This window comes from Ascaphus truei, chromosome 3, assembly GCF_040206685.1.
Source record: "Ascaphus truei isolate aAscTru1 chromosome 3, aAscTru1.hap1, whole genome shotgun sequence".
In the NCBI taxonomy this organism is placed as follows: domain Eukaryota; kingdom Metazoa; phylum Chordata; class Amphibia; order Anura; family Ascaphidae; genus Ascaphus; species Ascaphus truei.
The window spans coordinates 319,085,897-319,112,078 of record NC_134485.1 but is presented as its reverse complement, the minus strand read 5'-3'; the positions used below and the strand labels follow the sequence as shown (position 1 = coordinate 319,112,078).

General features: G+C 44.5%; 1 protein-coding gene across 2 annotated transcripts in view; it reads left to right on the top strand.

The window, feature by feature from the left end:
* The window catches only part of HTR2A (5-hydroxytryptamine receptor 2A), a 77,441-nt gene extending 51,809 nt beyond the window's left edge, over window positions 1-25,632 (top strand). For both annotated transcript variants that reach the window (XM_075591150.1, XM_075591151.1), the window contains exon 4: window positions 24,011-25,632. In XM_075591150.1, coding sequence (XP_075447265.1) covers window positions 24,011-24,810 — 800 coding nt within the window. In that variant the 3' untranslated portion in view covers window positions 24,811-25,632. The remainder of the gene's footprint in view (window positions 1-24,010) is intronic.
* Window positions 25,633-26,182: the final 550 nt, after the last annotated feature.

Below are 26,182 nucleotides of genomic sequence, written 5' to 3'. Positions count from 1 at the left end.
GATACTGTATTCTTTTTCAAAGGAATTTGATATTTGTACTTGGGGAAAAACATAATTCGTTAAGGGAATTATAAATGACTGTTGGATCAGATGAATTTGACTGACGTTATGCCAAATTATGAGTGGAGTGGGAAACTAAGAAAAACTATGAGTAAAGTGAAGTTTATGTTACAGTAATCAGTACATTATTTAGCTTTAGAAATACAGGCGCTGACACGACTCAGATTATCTAATGTAACCATTATTCCCCCTCCCCCTCCCGCCCCCCCCAATCTCACATAGGGTCTCCTTGGGAATATACTGCTCCGGCTACATGTCTTAGTGTGGTGCATACCTGCTGGAAACGGGGAGCCCTGAGTCTCCCACATGATGGTATAGGGGATGGACAGGACAGGCTTCTGGGCTTGTGCCTCAATCTCACTTAATGGTGCAGGGCCTCCATCTCGTGCAGCCCCCAGCTGTATGGGGTGAAGTATCTGCAAAAGAATGATGCTCCCCTACTCCCGATATACTTCACTCTCAGGCAGGAGTATAGGTAAAACTGCAGTGCCTATTTATTTGATCTCTTCTTCTATTCAGCAGCCAGATCATACAGCAGGCTGTCTCCCTCAGGATGTCCCTGAACTCACTCCCAGCCAAGGGCACCGAGAGTGGTTCCTGCTCTTCCCCTATCCTCTGGTAGGATAGGAGGTATGTGGTATACCCTCACTCCCTGTAGGGAGGCCTCAAGCCTGCCAGAGCCCTGGCAGCTTGGTCTGGGTTACCTTGCCCCTCTCACGGTAGGGGCAGACTGACTAAATAGGAAGTGCTATGCAGTAAGTAACTCCAGCAGGCACCACCCCTGTGTCTTCTAATTGGACACAGAGCCTGATGACACTGCCTTCACTGACTCACTGCACTGCATGAAGTGGGGAAAACCCATGATTGCTCCTGGCAAACCTGCCCTTACGCAGGTATTACTGCCAGGAGGAGGGCAGACCTATAGCCCAAACCACACAGGGCTACACTAACAATTGGTCAGATTTTATCTTGAACGTAATAAACATTGTGACTATATCCCTGTTTCCTCATTTAGGATAGGTCCTGTAACCTCAAGCACATCCATGTGTTTTCTGCTTTTTGATTTAATAATAATAATAATTTCATGATGAAGACTCTAATCAGTGGTGCCTGTGTAGTGAAAAAGTTCCGGAACCATAAGCAAAGAGAAAGTAATTCATTAATTCAGTCTTAAAAACAGACAACCCATTTCTTCAAAGGGCTGGTCTCCTCAAAGACAGAGATACAAAGTAAAGCTCTACTCACAAGTTCATAATGAAGCTCTCCATTTAATGTGACAACCAAGAACAGTGGAACAACAACATTTCAGGTCCCATATGGACCTTCCATCTTTGAAGGGATTTTTTTGTCTGTGTTGTGTTGGCTGCACAAGCAGGTTTCTCCTCACCTGAGGTTGTTTCCCCGTACTTTGGAATTGAGCTTTAAATACAGAAATGCAGTAGAAACTGAATGTTAGTATTCCAGCCCCATTCCTATTAATTTCATAATTAATATATTTTTTGTTTTGTGTTAATTCGTAAAACAAATGTGGAATTATTATCACCCCGGGGGGAAAAAATTACGGCCATTATTACCGCTATTTTAAATTCGTACACGGTACATCAACATTGCAGTAATAATGTACCAGGTGCAATATTTGGCCCAAACTCATTTCCCGCATTGTGTTAATATTTATATCATAGTCTTCTGTAATATCTATTATTACAGAAGCCTCTGATAGAAATAACATTAATGTTTTTGATGTCTGAGGTTACCATTGTATACCACAGGCACCAAAGGGGTTAATACATTTTAAAAATACACTACCTAACCCCATTGGCCACCTTAGTGCCTCGTAAAGCACAGCAATGCTTTACTAACCAATAAGGTAATCAAATGGTTAACCCCTACTACCACCGCCCCTTGAGAGGCCTAACAACCCTCCCTGGCGTAAATACCTCCATCAATAATAATGTCCAATATCCGTATTAGCCAAATGTGGCTAATAGTGGTTTTGGGCATTAAGCATAAAAAATTAGAGGTATAAAAAAAATAGACCAGAACATTAAAAATACATTTCAGCCATAAAACAATTGATTACCACTGTGGCTACCTAAGCCCTCTCAGTGGGTGTCTAGATAGCCACATTGGCAATCAATAGTAAGCTAGAATAAAGATAAATGTACAATATTAAAATTGCTGAGATTCATATGGAGTCTCAAGTTCTTACTTGCTTCGGTAAGTTCTCAAATTCGTTGCTGGAGGACATCTGGACTTGTGGCAAAAAAAAACAATGTAATCTGCAATCGTATATGACTCAAATATTTGCTGTTGCTTTTGATTCCGAAGCAAGAAAGAACTTGAGACTCCACATGAATCTCAGCAATTTTAATATTGTGCATCTTTATTCTGTGGCGACCGCCCTCCTTGCTGCCGCCCTCCTTCTCCTTTTGAATCGCAGCATCAAATGACGCCACGGATGTCCCCAAAGTAACGTCACCCTGCATCTCGTTGCCATGGCAATGCTGCGTCACAGTGTCAAATGACATCATGACGTCACGTTACCATGGCTCTGCAATTCAGAAGGAAAAGGACGGCGGCAGCAAGGAGCTGGCCGCCACAGCTAAGTGCCTAGGAGATGCCTTGGTTGTATCCACTGCAAATTTCCGCTTGTTCTGTAGGCTGGGCAAAGTCCAGGGTCTGTTTTGCCGATTTGTGAGTATCTTCATAAACATCTTCTAAGTGATTGGGAGTACTGTAGACTGATTGGTCTGTAGTTCTTGAGGTCTTATTTGTCTCCTTTCTTGTGGAGGAGGATAACTATGAACTATAACTTAATTGCTCTGAAATGTTCCTGTTCTTCAAGCAGCATGTAAAGAGTTTTGCAAGGATTCTTTCTAGATGTCCTTTGTATTTCCATCTCCTCCGGGAGCCTTCCCATTAGTCATTGATTTCATTGCTTTTGCCACTTCTTCGGATGGACCAATGGTACATCATTAGTGGCTTCTTCTCACTTCTCCTCTGCTTGATTATGCCTCCGCCATTAGGAGCCTGATCGCATATCCACCTCGGTGCAGCACCTTCAGCTGAAAGGGATCCTGATGCAGCAGGATAAGCCCCTCCCAGGAACAATACCAGTAATACACACACACGTCTGTATATATAATAACAACCTTTACTACACACCATAAACAGTGCCCTGTACCACACAGTGTAACAACCCAACTCTGTACCACCAATGAGTGTCCCGAAAGTACATTAGGTGCTAGGCACCAATACCCTGATGTCCTTTTCCCCAATGTCCGGGCCCACCCAAAAGTGTATGGAGTAGCGCTACCCCGTGAGTTGTTGGTGCACTTTGTTGAGGTACCTGCCGAGTACTCCAGTACTCGTGTGGCCAACTTAGAAATGAGTATCCGCTGATCCAGCGACGTCATCGTCCACCTCTGCGTAGGGTGGTCTCCGGTAGGAGAGTCCCACCTTTAAGAGTGTCTGCACATAGGTGGTCTGGTCAATATCACAGGCCACAAATCACCACGTGGCATCTTCACTGTGTCCCTGACACCAAACAGTAAAAGGGGGAAGAGTCCCTATCTAAGGGGCCTTCCCTGAAGGAACCACAAACTATACGTGAGCCGGGTCCTATCTGGGGCCTAAGGTTCCAAACTAGGCCTAGCCTCAGAGCCACAGGCTCCTGAGACACTACCTACTTGTCTGGCTCCCTTCTCCAACTGGCGTGGTCCCTCCAAGTGTGCCAAATGTATCTCTCTCACTCCCGAGATCCTAGCAGCCCTATTGGCTGATGCACGTCACCTGACGAACAGCCCCCTGAGGCTGCTGGGAGTTGTAGTTTCCTCACGGAGCTTTAGGTGCAATGGCTGCAGCTACACTAGCTCCTGCGCTTGCGTGAGGTGGAACAAGATGGCCGCCATGCAACGCCTATTCTTCTGCGCATGCGTGAACCATCTGCGCATACGTGCACCAAACAACATGGTGGCGCCCTGTAAAGGGAGCTGCCGGGAGCCTCCGGCGATCCGGTCACCTTCCCTACTGCCGCAACACCTCCTGCAATGCTAGCGAAGGTAAGGGAGAGCCAAGGGAAGCCCAGAAGGGGACCTGGCTACATCTGTGCTCACATACAATTTCATGTAGAAGTCCTCAACTTTTTTTATGATGTGCACAGTCTTTTATGGTTGATCCATAATCTTGTTTGAGTGCAAAAATGTGCTTGTTCCCAACTATAAATTGTTGCTTTGTCTTCTCTAAGCTTTTGTTATCTTCAATAGTCTTCTTCTCCATATCATAGTTACATTGTCTTGTGGATTGTCTTGCACAGCTTTGCATATTCAATTCTTATTCTTTCGTTTTGGGAGTGCTTAATTTCTTGTCGTCTCATTAACTGGTTTTTCTTATCCTGTTTTTTGTTAGCAATTCCTCCAATATTTTCTGAGCTTTCAACTACAATCTTGATAAACTCTTCCTAATCTACATAAAAGTGTCTCTATGCATCTTGAGCAAGATTAAGTGATTTTTCAGTTCTATTTGGAATTCTCTGCTGTTATTCATGAGGTTATTGATGTTGATTGTTTTTACCTACTTTTTAATCAGTTTTCTTCTTTCCAACTTTGCATTCAGATATAATCTGCAGCAAACCAATCAGTGATCACTCCTTAACCTAAAAATGGTTAAGGAGTGTGCAGTCTTCAATCACGTGTTTCTTGTTAATTAGGATATAGTCAATTTTATTCTTGAGTCCAGTGGGTCAATTTTCTATTTGGAATCTTCTAGGAGAATGAATTCATGATGTAGAAGTCTTTACATTCTGCAAATTCCTCCAATCTGTCCCCATCCTTGATGGAGAAATATTTAGGAGTGCTTGTAGACAGCAGGCTTAGCAATAGTGCCCAAAGTCATGCAGTAGCTGCAAAGACAAACAATATCTTATCTTGCATTAAACAGGCAATGGATGGAAGGGAAGTAAACATAATGATGCCCCTTTATAAAGCATTAGTAAGACCACACCTTGAATATGGAGTACACTTTGAGGCACCTCTCCTTAGACAAGACATTATGGAACTAGAGAGTGCAGAGAAGAGCCACCAAATTAGTAAATGGGATGGACAATCTAACTTATGAGGAGAGGCTAGCTAAATTAGATTTATTTACATTAGAAAAGAGGCGTCTAAGATGGGATATGATAACTATATACAAATATACTCGGGGACAGTACAAGGAGCTTTCAAAAGAACTATTCATCCCAAGGGCAGTACAAAGGACACAGGGTCATCCCTTAAGGTTGGAGAAAAGGAGATTTCACCAACAACAAAGAAATGGTTCTTTACAGTAAGGACAGTTAAAATCTGGAATGCATTACCCATGGAGACTGTGAAGACAGATACAATAGATTTGTTCAAAAAAGGTTGAACATTTTTTTAGAAAGGAAAGGTATACAGGGATATACCAAATAAGTATACATGGGAAGGCTGTTGATCCAGGGATTAATCCGATTGCCAACTCTTGGAGTCAGGAAGGAATTTATTTTTCCCTTTATGAGAAATCATTGGATGATATGTCACTGGGGTTTTCTGTTTGCCTTCCTCTGGATCAATACACTGTAAGTACGGATATACAGTAAGATAAAGTATCTGTCGTCTAAATTTAGCATAGGATGAACTTGATGGGCGCATGTCTTTTTTCAACCTCATCTACAGTACTATGTAACTATGTATCGATCTCCTTAATACGTAATGCTGACAATGTTATAGAAAGACTCAGCACATGATATGGTGTGAACATCTCCCTTTGAGGAAGCAACAAATCATGCCAGGAAAAAAAAACAATTCTACGCCTAGTCATTCCCATGAAAATACTTTTATTAGATTTACTAGAAAAGCACTTTATGTCAGTAGTTTCCGATCTGTAAAGACTATGTTATAGCCTAACCCAATCTGACAGACAATAGTAAAAATATATATAATTACTGCTATTTTTCTTGATCCTCATTTAAGTTGCCACAATTTCCACCCACTTACATTTGCTACACTATTCTCTGTTCAGCACTGAATGAGCCAGCAATACAATTTGTGCCACTCAATACCCGACTAGCCCCCTCGCTATCCACCTTTAAGACCCACCTTAAGACACACTTGCTTAAAGAAGCATATGAATAGCACTGGATAATCATGGACACATGATACATAAAGCTTGGCCCCCTGCAGACGCACTTACTAGAATTCCCTCCTACTGTCTCTGTACGTTCCCCCTACCTACCAATTAGATTGTAAGCTCCTCGGAGCAGGGACTCCTTCCTTAATGTTACTTTTACAGTATGTCTGAAGCACTTATTCCCATGATCTGTTATTTATATTATTTGTTATTTATATGATATGTATTACTACTGTGAAGCGCTATGTACATTTATGGCGCTATATAAATAAAGACATACAATACAATACAATACACTATGTGGCTGGTCTCTGAAACGCTTTATAGATTAACCCCTTCACTGCCAGAGGGGCTAGCAACACATTTCTCTACTATGCTTTTCTGCCCTCTCCCTCAGACCACCCCCAGAAGCAAAGGGGTTAAACTTAGCAACTACAGCCCTTGAATGTACTGCTTGTATTTGAACACTGACCAAAACCTTTTTTTGTTTGTTTGTTTAATAACTGTGCTCAGCTCAGACCCCCCACTGGTAATTTAGACATACAGAGTTTTTCTTACGTATAAAAAGTATTGGTTAATTATTTAAATGAAAATAGTCCATATGCACTCTGGTTTCTTGCTCTGTTCTTAGAGTCTGGATTTCTCAGCTCTGCCAGATCCCTCCAGGGGATCCCCACGTGGAGTAAAGAAAATATAGGACAAGTGCATCCAGGTTTTAGAGAAAGATCATATATTAAAATCAGTGATAGCACACAGTTCTCTGTTGCATTTTGATACTGTATGAACAATCAGTAGCTCCAATGCATGAGGTGTAATGTGGTATAGAGGGTGTACTCACCACGGGTGGATCACTGAATACAAAATACCAAGGACTCTGTTCCCATCTGGGTTACATTCAAAACAGGTCGCCCTCCACGTCCACAGGTACGCTACTCCCCTTTAGCTTCTCTTATCACCCTAAACCCCTTTTTTAGTAAGACAAAAAAACAGGGCGTCCCCGGAGCTGAACAGTGTTAATTTCAGCCCTTGGGACCCCGTGGTTTCCAATATACTTACCGTTAAAGGCACCCCAGGTACTTCCAGTTTATTAAAATCCCCTCCATCATGCAGGCCAATGGGAAGCCGTGACAGATTATGTCATTGCTTCTTATTGGCCTGTCTAACACAGGAGATTTAACACCTCCATTTTGTTTCTCTGGAGGCGATGCTACGGTGACACCTTCCCCAGTAAGTGTCTCAGGAACCATGGCATCCCCAGAGCTGAAATTAACACAGTGGATTACTGGGAATTAAATTAAAACAGAGAAGGATGTAGTTCAAAGTTCTAGTAACAATATTGATCCTCTAAACATGAAGACACCTGTCCATTTTTCAAATCTCTCTACACTATGATTTAATTTATGAAGAACTGTAATGTTGGTCCTGAAAAAGATATCACATACTATAATGAAACAGCCAAGGAATATTATGCCCACCATTAATATCTCCAGACCTAATCTTATAATAATCCAGGACTAATAAAAGATAATAAAACATAAGGGGTTGTAGGATGTAGCACTGTGTGCACAAATTAATCACCAAATGAGCAGTTTTCAAGAAATATAATACATATATTGTTCAAGGTAATGGGGTATATATTAATTTCCAATTTAAATAACAAAAACAAAATAAAAGATGTCCTTTATTAAAAAAAAAACACGTTGTTTAGCAACTCTTTGAAAACCGGTGGCACTTGAGTGATCTCTTGGGGTAGTGATCATCTGGCCACAAGCAGACCCTCCTGGACATGATCAAAAGTGGAGGTGAACGCGATCTCTCCCAAAAATAACAATAATTTTTAGCATGTCCTGCCCTTATGACGTTCAGGGTACGTCATGGGACACTGAAAGGGTTAAACTATTGATCAAAGAACAAGCAGCATTTTGCTCTGGGTGTCTGTGCTTCCTTCGCTGTCACCAATACTGCAAATTTTTAAAATATTGTGCAAACACAGGATTTTGGACGGCCATCTGCATAAGTTACATTTCTCAAAAATGTTGCAATCATCAGAGCTACTGCAGAAATGAGCAGTACAGTATAAATTATAACAAACACACCGCAGTGACGCAATCAAATCAGTTCCAAAAAGTCATATATACCAAAAACCAGAAATTAGGGTTTGAAAAAATACCCTATGGGGGTGCTAAAGACCCAAAAATATGGGACACACACAAAGAGAAAAAAGAAGGTTTACAAAAAGCACTCAAAATAGATGGAAAAATAAGATGGATTTTATTAACAACACAGAAAAAATAAAAAACATATAAAACAACACCAAACAACACCAAAAAGTACTGTAGTTAAATATGTAAATACAGAAATAACAACAATCACTAAATCCCCTAATGAGCACAAAAAATACGTAAATGGAAATCAAAATACCTAAAAATACATTGATACATTGATACAAGGAGAAAGAAAATAATTCAGTGATAAACAATTACGGCGTAGCCGAATGAATTCACCATTGGGTACATCCCTAATCTGATAAGGAGGATGGATACTGCTTGCATGCAATATCGTGTTAGTGGACGTTTCCTTGCAGTAAATGTACGTCATGATACGTCCAGCTAGGCCTATTGTGATGCTCAAATCAAGGAACTTTACATTAATGTCACTATGTTGAAAAGTTAACTTTAATACTGTTGTGGTTGAGATCATTGATGAACTGGCTAAGTAGTTGGGCTGTGCCCTGCCATAGTATAAAAATAGCATCGATGTATCTCAACCACAACAGTACATTTGATGTGAACTCACAGTTTGCCTCTGAGAAAACCTCTTCTCGTTCCCACCACCCCAGGAATAGGTTGGCATAGGAGGGTGCGCATGTAGCGCCCATTGCCGTTCCCCTGATCAGTAAATAATATGAATTTTTAAACACAAAATAATTATACAACAGACGACAGACAAGGCAGACACCCGTCGTGGCTCACAAGCTTACAACGCTTTGGCCAAAGGGTTAAACTAAATTACCCTTTTACAAGAGAATATATAAGTATTTTACTGTGTATTTCTGTCATGTTGGATGTAACATTGGGCTTCTCTGTCATCTGTTGTATACATATGCCACGCTCCATTTTGACACTTAAATACATATATATATTTTGTGGGGACTCAGGGGTTCCCAAAAAGAGCTTGCTGGGGTTTTGTGTTCTGTTAACAAAATAATTATGTTTTAAAACAAAATCCAAAAATTGCATTAATGTATTTGTTAGATTTCACTGAGATTTTGCATGGATAGAAAGAATTTTGAGACAAAAATGCCATCCTCATGGCAAATACAAGTATAAAGTGTTTCTACATCACATGTGACAAGTACTTTGGAGATTAGCGGTTGGTGTTGTTTTATATGGGTTTTTTTTTTTTTTGTGTTGTTCATAAAATCCATCTTATTTTTCCATCTATTTTGTGTGCTTTTTGTAGACCTTCTTTTTTTTCTCCGTGTGTGTACAGTATAAATTATGTTTACCATTATTTCCTATACACATGTAGCATCAAGTACCTGTATATGGTTAGCCATTAATGCATAATTGTTGTGAACCTGATTTGACAGAAGATGTACAAGATCAGCACCGCTTATCACAGCATAAAACAGTTAACTAAATGCATTAAACTGTAGGCTAGAACCTAATATGGTAGAATCTGTAGCATGCCATCTTACAGCTCTTACAAGAAGCAACTTTGATTATTTATTTAATATAGATCACATCTTTTTTTCAGTCCCTATTCTGTTAGGATTTAAAACTCCCAACCAAACAAACTAATGATACCCCTAATTATTGATGGTGTCCACTGTGAAGCATCTGGCTGGGGCTGATGCATTTGTGGCTGGGCCATTTATTACACTGTAATCTCATTGTCTTTATTAGTCTTCTGATAAAACCAATGATATAGAAATGATAATAGAAATATAAGCAAATACAAATTAGTGTCATTCTTTGATGCAAGATTTTGACTTATATTGCGTACAATATTCAGGTATTACAGTTTATATGTTACAAGCTAATTATTAAAAAATGTCTAAATATACTTAACCATTAAAAAAATGGCATGAGATATTTCATTTAAGTTAAGAATGAGTCTATATTCTAGACGTGGGTTTGAAATCTGACCTTTGTGAACTTTAATGTTTTTTCAGGAACCTTGAGTCGAACTTAAGGATAAATGTTTAAATCCAAGCAAAATTCAAGCTAAAACCGAGAATGGCTTCATCCTCTGATTCCTTTGTTGTTTGTGTGTTGTAATAAATTGAGTGAACTTTGACCAACGAAAAAACCCACACAATTGTGTAAAAAAGTAAGAAGTTTGAAAAGGTTGCACATTTAAAAAGTAAATAAATACTGCTTATTTTAAGAAAAATCCAAAAAAAACAATGGAGTTCCAGCAAAGCCAAAGGACAAAGTATTTTTTTTTCAATTAAACCAAAAACACCAGTGAGAGTGTCCACCCTTCATTTAAATAAACTAGGCAAATGCTATATTTTATACCACGTTGTGGGTTGATCGATTTAACTTTGCTTTGATTATATGTGCAGGGTCAGTATTCTGTTTTATCTGAAAAATCACAAGTCAGGTTCTAAAGCCAATCAGCAGCTTTTAGCAAGAAACCAATTTATATCATCCACATTTTCAACATTCTAAATTTGGATTAATCGTAATAACTTCTCTATCCGTCACCGAAACACAATAAGTTGAATACAATATCTCATCTGCCATTTTCCTATCACTGCCACCCAGGTGTCAAAGTAAATCTACAGTTTGTTATAGTACAGTGTTATTTCTTACCGTGGTTACCAATTTAGTTTAATTTTGAATATTTCATTTCTCTGAAACGGTTCAAGCTAATTGTTTGAAAATGTAGTGCAAGTTGCAAAATAATAAATGTAATGTTTTGTATCAAGTATCCGGTCAATAAGATGTACCCTTTAATTTTTTTATTACTTCAAAAAACTAAACATTAATTCCAAGATGGGGGCTGCACCGATTTGGTAGTAACTTCTGGCAGAAAGGTACACTAAAAATGTCATCAGAGTCAGTTAAGGCATTTGGCCTGTAGAGACAGAAAACATGAATAAAACAACACACACCCAAAGTGTCCACAGAGTCTAGTTGATGTCTTCGCTTTGATCGCTCGCTCATCCAATCATTCTGCAGACACTTTGTAGAGAGAAAATTTAGGACATTTAACTGTCCCTACCGGCTTGAGATCCACTACATATTATAGACAGACCTGCTAGTAAAAGGGTGTGTATGAACCGATCACCACCTATTGATTCTTGCGTGTTCAAAAGCTTTATGCCTCATTTGAAACACATTCAGGCTTCTCACAGACAAATTGTGAGTGGCACATTAATGTTCATTGTAATCGCTCTTAATATGCCTTTCAATTTGCACAATGTAGCAAATGATACTTCAAAATATGTGAGTGCATTTACAAATTAAATAATCTCTCATTTGAATATTATGCCCTTTACATTGATGTATGTGAAAAATATTATGAGTGTTACAATGTTATTCTAATAGCAACAGTTTATGTAGGAAAATGTACTGTGTACTTGTTGTAGATGTAACCCTTCTATGGTACCCCACCCGACATGAGATTGTGGGGTACACTCCTACTGGTCACTCTGAGTGGTCTGGGTGCTGTGACCTGCTGGTAAACAGGAGGGCTGAGTGCTCCGCGGTGTTGTGGGGAGAACCCAGGACAGGGACAGGAGGTGTGGGACAGGTTACCTTGTTCTCTCAGGGTGCACAGCGCCTCCAGCCAGCAGAGATCCCCTGGGCTCTCCAGAGGAGAGACCCCCACTGACACTCAATTCTCCATACACAGGAACAGGGACACACACAGCAGCCTCTTTTCTCTTGGTTCTTTATTCAGCATGGATGAGCAGACAGCAGACAGCAATCTCTGCCTTTCTGCTGAAGGCAGCTTAAATTCCCCCCCCCTTGCCCAGGTGGGGCAAGAGAGGGAGACCTTTTCTTGGCTTCTGATCTATCTCAGCTCTTTCTCTAGACTAACTGATCACTAACTGAATTTGGGAATATGTCTCAATTTGAATATCCTCAGGGAGTGTCTCTAGCTTTGAATCATTACAACTCAAAGCTGGATACCGATTGGCTCACACACACACATACAGTATCCAACCCATATCCACCCTTTGGATTAACACATTCAAATGTTGCTTAGGTCTGCCCCTGAATATTGCTACATACTCAGAGCTGAAATTCAAAACAAACCAACTGAAGGAATTAACCTTTCCACTGCCTGTTCTAACAGGACTGAGAGAGGAAAGGCCCAGAAGAATACATAGCTGCCGAAGGCCAGGCTATATACTCCCTCTGGTAAAACTCCAACCGTCCCGGCTTGGACTACAGTAGGTAGAACCCTTACCATACTGTGCAACACCTGTGAATTTACATGAGCTGAAATGCATTACCTCCTATACATTCCAGCATAACATAACGGCATTCACTGCATTACACAGATACATTGCAATACAGGACTGAATAGAACCATTTCTACTACAGCAGTAATAGAACACATTAATAGTAATTAGCAGGGTCAGGCTTTCTGACCATTCTACCCTGACTGCCAGGCACTTTAGTTGAATAACATCTTCTCTGCCCAGAAGAAGGAATACATTCTACCCTGTCCATGTAGATGCTACGATCCACTTTCCATTCCCTTAGCAACCTCTGTATTGCAGCTTGTTCTGTAGCCTTGCACTGACCCTCCTCCCCTTGTGGTGATACCCTTAACATAGGTGTGACATGCATGACAGGTATATTACCACCATTACTCATTGGGGTATCAGGCAATACAGTTGACACAGGCATAGGGATCACAGAGTTAACACTAAGACTGACAGCATCATGGAGCACTGGAACAGGGCAGGGCGGACCGGGCACATTACAGTCACTTGAGCGGGAGACTAAGGAGACCTCCCGAAGCGAGCCATAACAGTGTCCACAGTCCCGGCAAGGGTCTGTAGGCCAGAGCCTCTAGCAGCACTTAATTCAGCCGCAACAGCAGCTGCAACATTATGGGAGCGCCGTTCTTCTGTTATCCCCCGGGCAGGGCAGGGAAAAATAGTCCACAGACTCAGTACTCACCGGGGAGGCAGCAGCAGAAGTCACACCCATCCGGCTGGACGGTTTTGCAGCCTTCCCTTCTCCCGGTGATGGAGCAGCAACAAATACACTGGGGCTGGCATTCCGAGTACTGCCGGCCGGCACTCCCGGAAGAAATTCTCCCAGCAGCCCCAGTGCGGCGTAGTGGCGTTCCGCCTCTCCCATATACGCGACAGCCCTGGCGTGGGCCTCGCGCATCTCTTTGCAGCGGAGGGTAAGTGATGTCACATCGCGGACATCAGGATTGGTGCCAGCCTTAGGACCAGGCACCGGTAGAACGAGTGGCAATTCGGGAGTGTTGGAAGCCCCGATCGGTACCTCATGGGTTGTAGCACCCGCGCTGGCAGCGTGGATCTGTTGGAAGGCACCAGCAATGGTTACTGGAACCTGCAGCTCCGCAGCATTCTCGGGTACGGTGGAGGTAATGGCAGGGACCTCAGTGATGTCATCAGCCTCTGACTCGCATATTTCTCCATCCTGGAGCAGCCTACCAGAGCGTAGTAGGAGGCACCATGCAGTGTGAAGGTGGTGCATTTCCGCGGGCTCAGATGTTTGGCTACTCAGAAAGTTACACAATGAACACAGTTCTGGAGCGGGGTGATATCGCCAGGGTTTGGGAAAGCACTCACCCAAACTCTTCTGTAGATGCTGACAGATTTCTCAGCACACTGGCCCAAAGTTCACACTAGGCCACATTCTCTCATAGTGGAGCAAGTAAGGCAGCAGTTCAGAGGCACAACTGCTATCTCCATAGTACACGTGCATCTGGCTCCTCACTTCCTGTGGGTTCCTTCATTCACACTCGGCCCCTCCCCCTGGTAAATAGGATAGTCCAATCCAGAACAAGCAAAGGGGGAGGGGTTTGAATAGTTCCCGCTTTTTCTTGCAAGCTGAATATCAGCATAAGCTTGCAAAAATGCAGAAATCCTTGCAGCACAGCACATGGCTTCCCTGGTAAGGCGGGAAGCGCCATTTTGAGCACAAAGAGAGTCCATGCGGCCCCCAGTGGAGCTGGAGCCGCCATTTTGAGAGCACAAAATACATGACATCCCTGTAGGTGCAGGAAACGCCAGTTTGAACATAGTCCAGCACAGTGTGGTCTCCGTTTGCATTCAGGAGCCATAAATACATTTCTGTCCCTGAAATCTTTGAGTATCACGCACCCTGGGGTAGCATCAGGGAACGCCTCGCACAGGGACGGCAGTAATTCTTACTGCTGGGTGCACAGGGAACTACAGACATTTCCCATGTAGTCCCTGCCCCCTTACCTCTCTCTTCGTTGTGGGTGCAGAATGGTCATCACTCTTCCCTGGTATAGCCGCCCCAACTGCAGTGCCATTAAGGGACCGTCAGCTCCCTGGTGAAGCATCAGGGACCTGTCTCCCTTTTCTTCTTAGATGGGGTGCACAGGGGGCATAGGCGTAATCCCAGCATTCCCTGTCCCCCTCACTCTCCGTGGTGGGATAAAGTAGGGTGCCCACGCTTCCCTGGAGGCACCTCAGGGAAGTCTCCCCTGCTGCAGTGCCATTAATAGGCAGCCAGCTCCCTGGTGAAGCCTCAGGAACCGGCCCCTATTTTCTTCTTGGTAAGGTAGATGGGTGCACAGAGGTCCCTATGCAATCTTAGTGCAACCTCTGTCCCCTTGAAGGCATGTAAAGACATTCGCTCCCTGGTGCATAGCCACCAGCAATGGTCCCACAGCAAGGTCTTCTTAATTAGGGTAACCCCCTCCCTGGGGGAGCTTCAAGGAGGGGTTCCCTCATGGCAGAGTCTATGGCTGCTGTTCTGTGCTGCATACAAAGTCTTTGAAACTGCTGCATGGTCCTCTGTCATTGAAAACCTGTCCCGTTGAAAAACCTGTAGTGTCCTGGGGAGCAGTCCTCATCTCAGCAGCACCTCCAAATGTAACCCTTCTATGGTACCCCACCTGACATGAGATTGGGGGGTGCACTCCTTCTGGTCACTCTGATTGGTCTGGGTGCTGTGACCTGCTGGTAAACAGGAGGGCTGAGTGCTCTGCGGTGTTGTGGGCAGAACCCAGGACAGGGAAAGGAGGTGTGGTGTGGGATGGGTTACCTTGTTCTCTCATGGTGTACAGTGCCTCCAGCCAGCAGGGATCCCCTTTGATCTCCAGAGGAGAGACCCCCACTGACACTCAATTCTCCATACACAGGAATAGGGACACACACAGCAGCCTCTTTTCTCTTGGTTCTTTGTTCAGCATGGATGTGCAGGCAGCATACAGCATACAGCATATAGCATACAACATACAGCATACAACATACAGCATACAGCATGGTGTAATCTCTGCCTTTCTGCTCAAGTCATCTTAAATTCCCCCCCTCCTTGCCCAGGTGGGGCAAGAGGGGCAGACCTTTTCTTGGCTTCTGATCTCTCTCAGCTCTTTCTCTAGACTAACTGATCACTAACTGAATTTGGGAATATGTCTCAATTTGAATATCCTCAGGGAGTGTCTCTAGCTTTGAATCATTACAACTCAAAGCTGGATACCGATTGGCTCACACACACACACACATCAGGGGGTGTTCCAACCCATATCCACCCTTTGGATTAACACATTCAAATGTTGCTTAGGCCTGCCCCTGAATATTGCTACATACTCAGAGCTGAAAGGAATTAACCTTTCCACTGCCTGTTCTAACAGGACTGACAGAGGAAAGGCCCAGAAGAATACATAACTGCTGAAGGCCAGGCTATATAGACAAAAACTTGACTTTTGTGGAGTGATGCCTTTAGAATATGAGTATAAAAATAAAAGCTTGTCTGAGATCAGGTGTCTGTAACAAGGATCCTTGTCGGAAGGTGTCTGGACTCGTCTGCTCCCTCTCTCCGGTAAGTGGACCACCATCTTGGTTACAGCTGGGGTGGTTCACCGGTAGGCGCATCGCCACCGCTGAGACGCCATCATCCTCCTCTGAAGATATTATGATTGGATCCATCGCAAGGGAGTCACTGGGTTCTTGGGCGGTACCGCCAGTGGGTAGTGGTACAAAATGGGCTCGCTCTGGTACCTCCACTGCAGTCACGCTCTCCTCCGCCGACGGTTCTCTCGGCTCTGTAGCTGGCTGGGCCTTGGTTCCTACTGCATGGGTGACGCGGGGAACTAGGGCAGCCTCATCTCTTGTCTCCGCCACCTCCGTTAGTGTTCCCGGAGAGGCACCCCGCGGGGTCTCGATCAATGGCCATGGCTCGTTAGGCCACAGGTAGTACATGTCACATTTAGAGCATCGTGCTTTCGTGCTTGGGACCGGTCCGGGTGTCCCGCAGTGGACGCACAGGCACCGGAGGTACTTGTGGCCCTCAATCTCCACTACCAGTAAGCCGCCTGGAAGCTGGTAAATCATGGTACTCAGTTCTGACATAGTTAGTTCAGGGGTGGAACAGTTCAATGTTTCAGCTCCTTGCTCTTCGAATGTCAGACAGAAGTGAAGCTCCTCGCTTTCACTTCCTGCCCCTCCCTTCGCTGGGGATGACTCTTCTGATTGGCTTTACTTGTGCCCCCTCCCTCTGGTGGAAACAAGAGGAGGGGCACTCCTTCTCTCAGTGTGACGTGGCCTTGTCTGTTGGCCAGTCACAGCACAGGTGGGTGGGCTTTCGGCTTTCGCGCCGCTCCTCTTGCAGGGAATCTGGATTTGGTGCCAAACCCCTGCACATCTCTCTCCACGTTTCTCGCACAGTCTCTTTGCACGATTCACGTGCGCGCTCCAGGATTGGCAGGACTCGCCATTTTAGTTCGGCTGCTAACTGCTAGGCCGTGGATGTCGCTGCGGTCGCCATTTTGGATTCCTTCTTGCTCCGCGGAGCACATATAGTGATGGCCGCCATCTTTGATGAGCCCACCAAATGTATATCACCGCTATTCTCAGTGTCTAGTGCAAACCTCGTTCCTAGACACTGACTGTACTCACTGACACTCTCTGATGCTTTCTGCATGCTATCTTTCATTGCTTTACCCACAAGTATGATGTGGCATACCCCAGGCTAGGCAGAACTCCTTCTCTGTGCACCGCACAGCTGACGGTTCCTACAAGTGCTCTGTGGTGTGTTTTATGTGGGTGCTGGCTAGTGTACCGGGCATCTCCCTAAGTACGGGCGTCTCCTACTGTTGGCCACTCATAGTGCGGGCCCTGGGCCATGGTCCCTGGACTAGTTAACAGGCTAACCCCCTCAGTTGCCTTACACTACCTGCCTTAAGGGACTAGGACAGCAATAGCCATACACCCATCTTACATCACCCATCTAGGGCACCCAGGGTGTACTGTGCGGGAGTCCACGCTCCCCTGACTTCCCCTGGTATGATATGCCCTACCCTCCATAGCACTTGCACGGAAGGTGCACTTCACTCCTCCCGTTCTGCTTCGCTGAAAGCCTGACCTGTTCTGGATCTCAGCAGCTCGCCTCCAAATGTAACCCATGTCCCCCCCCCCCCCCAGACACAGATAGCATATCTAGGGTGTAGTGAGGGCTGGCTACATGTACTTGGTGGTGCATACCTGCGTGGAACAGGAGGGCCTGAGTCTCCCGCGGTGGTATTGGGGACAACAGGACCAGGCTTCAGGGGTATATGCCTCCATCTCTTTAGCAACAATCATGCAGCGCCTCCATCTCCGCAAGTCCCAGGGATATGGGATAGGACCCTTACAGAAAACCCTGGTCCCAGGGGGAATGATCCAACTCACACAGTCTCTTAGTGTAAAACAGCAGCAGTGTCTTTATTGTCTTGTAACACTTTGAGGTAGTACACAGCAGTTCATGCACTTCAGCAGTTCCAATACAGCAGTGCTCCCAAATATGATCCCTCCTTCTTTCCTCTCCTTCTCCTCCAGACTATGTCCCTGCAGGATGGTCTGGATGGGGCCTCAATACCCCTGCCTCCACTCCCCCCAGTGCGGTAGGCCCTCTGGGTGAGGCTAGATGACTTTCTCCTCACACCCTGAACAGGGTGAGGGGCCTTGGTCCACCTCTTTAGTCCTGTCCGCTCTACTCAGAGGGGCTCTGAGGTCTCTCCTACAAATATCACTCTCACATTGGGCAGGGCCTCTCAGGTCAGGCATGCACTCTGCTGGGTATTACTACACTTCAGACCAGCACTCTCCTCCGCTCCAGGACATCACTCCACATACTCCCTCCAGGCTCTCCACAAACTGCCAGTCCTGACACTCTGCTCTCCAGACTCTGCTCCAGCTCAGACTGACATCCTCACAGAACTGGGCCTTCTGAACTGTCACCTCTTCCTCTCAGCTCTGACTCACTCACAGCCCGAACTCACAGAACCAACTGAACAGACACACACAGGACAGCCCACTAAATAGAGTCAGCCCTGCCCCTCCTGATGTCAGCAGGACCTCCCCTCTGTCTAGGCCTGCACAGAGTCAGGGGGCCCGCCTCCATCACTCCAGGCAGGGCTTGAAGGGGGGAAAACCCATGGTTACTACTGGCGCCTGCCCTTACCAGGGCTTACTCCAGTAGGAGAAGGAGAAGTAGCCCGCTCTTACTTACAGGGGCTACATATATATACAGTGTTCGACAAATCACCCAAAAATCTACTCGCCCAACCAAAAAATCTACTCGCCACCTAGTCCCGCCCCCAACCCCACCCCTAGTCCCGCCCCCAACCATAGTCCCGCCCCCAACCCCACTTTAAAATAAAATATATAAATGAAATACATTTAATAAATTCCTAGTCAGAACAACATTCGTTATTGACATAAATGTATTTATTGTATTACATTAAACTACAATTAGGCCTTGTTACGTGTGTGTGTGCGTAAATGTCGGATCTAGAAATAAAAGCCCGGTGTGAATGACTAGTTTCCTGAACCCCTTAACCAGTGTCTGGACGTCCCCGCTTCACAATATCTAAAGCAGCAATCCTGCCTGGGATCTTACCTGATCCGCAGTCCCTCAATGTCCAGGTACCCTCATTCCCGCACTGTTATATATTGGAGGGGATGTGTTCCCTACCTCTCTTCTGGGTTAGGAGGGGTTCCGATGTCTTCCGTGTGAAGCTTGAGTCAGATGTGGAAGAAAGCAGTATAGGTTATTTCGGTGAAGTATAGGGCAAGTAAGATATATAGGGTAAATAAGAGATCCAGAGTGTGGGGGAGAGAGAGAGAGTGTGGGGGAGAAAGAGAGAGTGTGGGGGAGAGAGAGTGTGGGGGGGAGACACAGAGGGGAGAAACGGTGGGTGATACACAGAGTGGAGGGGGTGACTGGGGTGACTGACTGGGGGGGTGACTGACGGGGGGTGACTGACTGGGGAAGGGGGTGACTGACTGGGGGGGTGACTGACTGGGGGGGGGGTGACTGACTGGGGGGGGTGACTGACTAGGGGGGGTGACTGACTGGGGGGGGTGACTAACTGGGGGGGGGTGACTGACTGGGGGAGTGACTGACTGGGGGGGTGACTGACTGGGGGGGTGACTGACTGGGGGGGTTACTGACTGGAGGGGGTGACTGACTGGGGGGGTGACTGACTGGGGGGGTGACTGACTGGGGGGTGACTGACAGGGGGGGTGACTGACCGGGGGGGTGACTGACTGAGGGGGGTGACTGAATGGGGGGGTGACTGACTGGGGGGGGTGACTGACTGGGGGGGAGAGGTTACTGATTGGGGGGGAGAGGTTACTGATTGGGGGGGAGAGGTTACTGATTGGGGGGGAGAGGTTACTGATTGGGGGGGAGGTTACTGATTGGGGGGGGAGGTTACTGATTGGGGGGGTACCTCTGGTGTCACACACATACACATACTCCCATACACACATACACATTCATTCACATACACACACATTCTCCCACACACACACACACACACACACACACACACAGAGGAGGAAAGGCCACGACCAGCACCACGCTCCTTGCCCACCCACCCGCACCCATCTCCCGCTCGGGGCGGGGGGCGGGCCAACATCCCCCCCCAATCAGCAGGGTGGGTGGGAGGCACATGGCAAGGTATCCCCTAGCGGGCACCCCAGGGGACAGTCAGCCCCGCCGTGGCCGCCATTGCCCTGCTCCCCTCGCCGGCATGTTGTCACAGTGCGTGGCCAAGCAGCTTTGCAGGCTGCTTCTTCCCCCCAGCCCGTGGCGGCATGAAGCTCATGGGGGGGGAGGGGCAGGCCGACATCCCCCCCAGCTCATGCGGCGGCTGCGCCGTCATGAAGCTAGCTGGCGCATGGGAGGCACATGGTGAGGGGTGAGGGCCGAGCCCCCCCCCCGCATGCCAACCGGGCTGCAGCAGTGGGGACCTCCCGCCCCGGGCAGCGATCGGTGGATCGAGGGGAAGGGGACAGGAGCAGGAGGAGGGGACAGGAGCAGGGGACAGGAGGAGGGGAAGGGGACAGGAGCAGGGGACAGGAGAGCTGCCGCGGTGGGGAGTAGGGAGTCATGTGGGGACCAGGGGGATCGCAGGGAAGGAGCAGAGGGGCCGCAGCATGGCGAGTACTTACCCTGGCCGCTCGTTGGGGGCGGGCTCATATAGAGCCTGGCCGCGCGCCCACAAAGCCTGGGAGCGCGCGCCAATCAGCTGTCAGGTAGGGGGAGTTTTTTTTTTGTTTTTTTGCGCGAGCAGGGAAAATTTCAGCGCGAGCAGGGAAATTAAAAAAAAAAACACGTGTGCTGCTTGGGCCAATATTTACTCGCCCGGGGGGTTAAATCCACATGCCCCGGGCGTGTAAATGTATAGGATTGTCGAACACTGTATATATATATATATATATATATATATATATATATATATATATATATATGAAAAAAGAAAAGAAACAGGCGCACACCTAGTGCATTAAAGTATAACAAATAGTTTATAGAACAATAAAAACAGTCAAATGCCCACTCACAAAAGTACAGGGTTTAAAAGCAGGTATGAGATAGGCTCTCATAAGCCAGTACTGCCGTCTGGTATCAGCAATGGAGTCCTCTCCTGTCTGCTCTCCGCATGGTCTGAGCAATAATCCAAATTACTGAGCCCCCCACAGCAGTCCAACTGTGCAGCAGCAGCAGCCGAATGTGCCAGCCTGGCCAGAGCAAAATCCAAAGCAATGCTAATGTGACAGACACGTGTCAGGACATGGGCTGCCCCTGGGGTCACACAGCAAAGGTCCCAGAAATAATCCCTTCTGTGAAAGCATCCTGGAGGAGATTCCGAAACTCCAACTGATAAACCTCAGAAGGATCTTCGGTTAAGGTCTGATGGGATGTGGTGTCAAGCAGAAGAAACGCTGGATCCTCTTCCCCTGATGTCTCACTGACCAGAAGCAAGAAACTGGAAGTGCTAGTTCCCGGAGGGATTTCCTGTGTGGTGCACCCGACCGGAGGGACGTCATTTCCGGTTGCTCAGACCATGCGGAGAGCAGACAGGAGAGGACTCCATTGCTGATACCAGATGGCAGTACTGGCTTATGAGATCCTATCTCATACCTGCTTTTAAACCCTGTACTTTTGTGAGTGGGCATTTGACTGTTTTTATTGTTCTATAAACTATTTGTTATACTTTAATGCACTAGGTGTGCGCCTGTTTCTTTTCTTTTCTTTTTTCATAGGTATCAACAGGGAGTAGTGACCCCTTTGAAACGGGCTGCCATATATCTGGATGCTTTGTTCTGGAACAGAACTTTGTGCTTTCTGAGGTTTTTTAGGTTTTTTCATTAATTTAAAAAAAAAAAAAATATTACAATTTTTACATTTTTTATTATATACTTTTTATATGTTATGGTTATTTAGTATTTTTTGTATATTAAAGTATTAGGTCTTTGTTATTGAACATTCTAATTACGTTTTAGAACCTATTACCCTTGGTTAGTACTAGTTTGGATTTAATTTACCCACATATGCCACCCCATTGGATGCTTTCATAGTTGGTTTTCATTAATCACAGTTTTGTATAGGCTGTATTAGAGGCGCTACTTCGTTCTTTTTGTTTTGTTTGATATATATATATATATAGATATATATATATATATATATATATATGTAGCCCCTTTACCCCACCCTAAGTGAGATTAGGTCTGCTACTCCATTTGTACTGTGGTGTGGTGTGGTGTGTACCTGTGAGGCAACAGGAGGGCTGAGCACTTCCGCTGTGGTGTGGGGACAGGTTTAACAGGGTATCTTATTCGTGGTTGCAGCATCTCCAGTCAGCGTGGATCCTCTGGATAGAAGTAGGATGACCCAGACAGACACCTTTCTTTAACCCAAGATAGTGTATCACACGTGTATCTGGTTCCATGGTATTTATTGCAATGTTAAAGATCTTACACAGCAAGTACATCTCTTGCTTCCCCTAAGAAGGTCACTTCAAGGCTTGAGGCCCATCCAAGTTTCCTCCTGCATGGTGCTCCTCCTGAGTCTCCTTGTGAGACCAGGGAAGTTGTTGTTCACTCCACAGAGGGAGGAAAGAGACACACCCACTTTTGGGAAAGAGTCAGTATTTATACCCTGGGGTTTTGCTTGTAAACCTGCCCTATAACAGGGCAGGTCTAGATACTGACAGGCTATCACATCCAGCATGTGACCCAACCAGTATCCACCCCTCAGGCTGACACTTTCTGGCTGTTGCTAGGCCCGCCCTTGAATACATCAAATGCATCAAAGGCTGCAAAAGCACACAAGGCCTTTCTGAAGGAATTAATCCATCTACTGCCTGCACTTCACATGACTTACACTGTTAGGGCCCAGGAAAATAAGTAGCGGCCGGTGGCTATGCTACATTCTCCTCCTGGTGAAATTCCTACTTAATATTTTGTACAATTCCACATTACATTTTATCTTGTTTTAGAAATACCATACCCACAATTGCGAAATGTTAACTGGACTTTATGCTGCCTGCTCTCAGCTATTTTTGCATGATTCTCCCTGTCTCTATCCTTGCATGATTCTCCCTATCTCTTTATCCTTGCATGATTCTCCCTGTCTCTCTCTATCCTTGCATGATTCTCCCTGGCTCTCTCTATCCTTGCATGATTCTCCCTGGCTCTCTCTATCCTTGCATGATCCTCCCTGTCTCTCACTCTATCCTTGCATGACCCTCACTGTTTCTCTCTCTCTCTCTCTCTCTCTCTCTCTCTCTCTCTCTCTCTCTCTCTCTCTCTCTCTCTCTCTCTCTCTCTCTCTCTATCCTTGCATGATTCTCCCTCTCCTCTATCCTTGCATGATTCACAAACTTGGGCTAAAACGTTGAACACAATAATTTTCTTTTTTACATTTAATATGATATTGATGTTGCGTGCCTCTGTTTTGCTAGTGTCATATCTAATTTTATGAAGTATTAAGTAAAGAATCAAAGTGTATGCACAATTTCTTATTGGCAATTGTGGGTTAGAGGACTATTTTCTTTAGGATAGAGTGTCATTCAATATAATACTGCCCATAAAGCAGTAGCAAAACAGTGAAAGCAGTACCCAGGAATTCTTGTCATCACAAATAGAACTCACTGCCTTATGGTTCTACATACATAATGATATGATGCAAATTTTCTTTTAATAGAGAATAAACAGACTATACCTTATAAAATTGTTTAAATTGTTATTTTGAGGTGAAGCCGTTCATGCTAAATTATCTATGGAACATTTCTTATGAATGTTCCGTTTAACACATTTTTATCTCATTGTCTTCTCCAGGTATTTCCATGCCAGTGCCTGTGTTTGGACTACAAGATGACAGCAAAGTGTTCAACCAACAAAACTGCTGTTTGTCAGATGATAATTTTATCCTCGTTGGATCATTCATTGCATTTTTTATACCTTTGATCATAATGGTGGTCACCTACTTTTTAACTATAAGGTCACTGCAGAAAGAAGCCACCCTGTGTTTTAACAACCTTGGGGCAAAGAGCAAACTCGCTTTGTTCAGCTTTCTCCCCCAAAGCTCACTTTCTTCTGAAAAACTATTTCAGCGTTCTTTGCAAAAGGAATTAGCTCCATATGGAAGGAAAACTATGCAGTCTATCAGCAATGAACAAAAAGCCTCCAAGGTCTTGGGCATTGTCTTTTTTCTTTTCGTTGTTATGTGGTGTCCATTTTTCGTCACTAATGTGATGGCAGTAATTTGTAAGGAGTCCTGTAATGAGCATATCATTGGAGAACTGCTGAAAGTTTTTGTCTGGATTGGCTACCTGTCTTCAGCGGTCAACCCTCTGGTATATACACTCTTCAACCAAACCTATCGCTCCGCTTTCTCGCGCTATATTCAGTGTCGATACAGAGAAGAAAAGAAGCCTTTTCAATTAATCTTAGTGAACACTATCCCTGCATTGGCTTATAACTCAGGCCAGTTACAGCTCGCACAAATGAAGCTCTTAAAAAAAGAAGCGAAAATGAAGACTAATGACTATTCGTTGGTAACTATAGGATTACATTCTTTAGACAAAGCATCGAAGACTGGTGTGGGACCACTAAATGAAAATGTTAGCTGTTTGTGAAGGTGGCACTATTCGAAGGTCACCATTGCAAATACTCTATGTTGTGTACACTGAGAGCATAAAATGGCTGGAGCATGTGGTGATGTTGATAACATTTACCTGTGTAACACAAAGGACTTTCAACAAAAACATCTTACCCCTCATTTTATTGTTTATGGAAACCAGGGTGGACATACTGTACTGTCAATTCAGAAATGCCCTTAATAATATATTTATTTTATGAGATTAAGAATGGGCTGATAATCAGTCAACGTGAATCATTTTATGCTGATAAAACATTGGTTTTGGACGAGACATACTGTACATTAGTTGTCTTACCACAAAGAACTGCTCTGCATTTTACTGTGAATGGGCACTTTACGAATTTTACAGCAAAGCAAAACAGGGAGGTTTACATACCATTAGTAGAAATAAAATAATTTATACGAAGGTTATCAATAATCAATTTATTATGTGAATCTTTTGGTAATTGTACTTTTATGATTACATTTTCCAAATGGTATCCATATTCATTGGATTGCTATTTTGCCATTTGTTCTGTACTCTAGTTTAAGTTAACTATCCTAAAAACATTTTGAAATTGAATGTACCCATGTCACTAGTACCCTTAACCTGTACATCTTAATGTTTTATTTCCATCTGCTAATTCATCTCTTGGTGTTTCCCATTTTTACAACAAATTCAAATGGGTTATTTAAATTATGTAAAAACAAGTGCATTGTATATTTTAAGCAATATTACAGATATAAAATTGATTATTAAATCAATGCAGTTATTTTTAATGATGTTTCATATGTTATCGTCAGTTTGACATAATTGTACATAATTAAAATGTTCAACAGATAAATGGGATATTTTTTAAATCGTTATCATTTAAACTATGGTTGTCGTTTATTGTTTTCATAACTACTAGAAGGAACATTTTACCTAAAAGCTATTTACAGTTCTTATATAATTAACAACATAGGAGATTTGTATTGTAACTCTTCTACCAATATGACTGTTTTAATGTATTCTATGTACAGTAGTACAAGTACAGAAGATATTGATTGTATACAAAAATTTGGATACCTAATTCAATTCACACTAAAAAAGGATTGATTAGTAGATACCAAATTGTAAACAAAGTCGTGCTCCAACTAACTTCCTGTAGAAGCTGTATTAAAGCATTGCTTCTTAACCGGTGTGCCGCAGAACCCTATCGAGCCACATCGAACCAGCCATGCAACTCTGAGAGGCCTGGAGACGTAAATTATGCAACCCACCTCTCCTCTCTGAGACCAGCACAGAAGAGAGAGAGGAGTCTCTTCGGCTCCAAATAGTGTGTGAGAAGGTTGGACGAAAGAGGGAAGTAGAGCATTGTGTTTGGAGG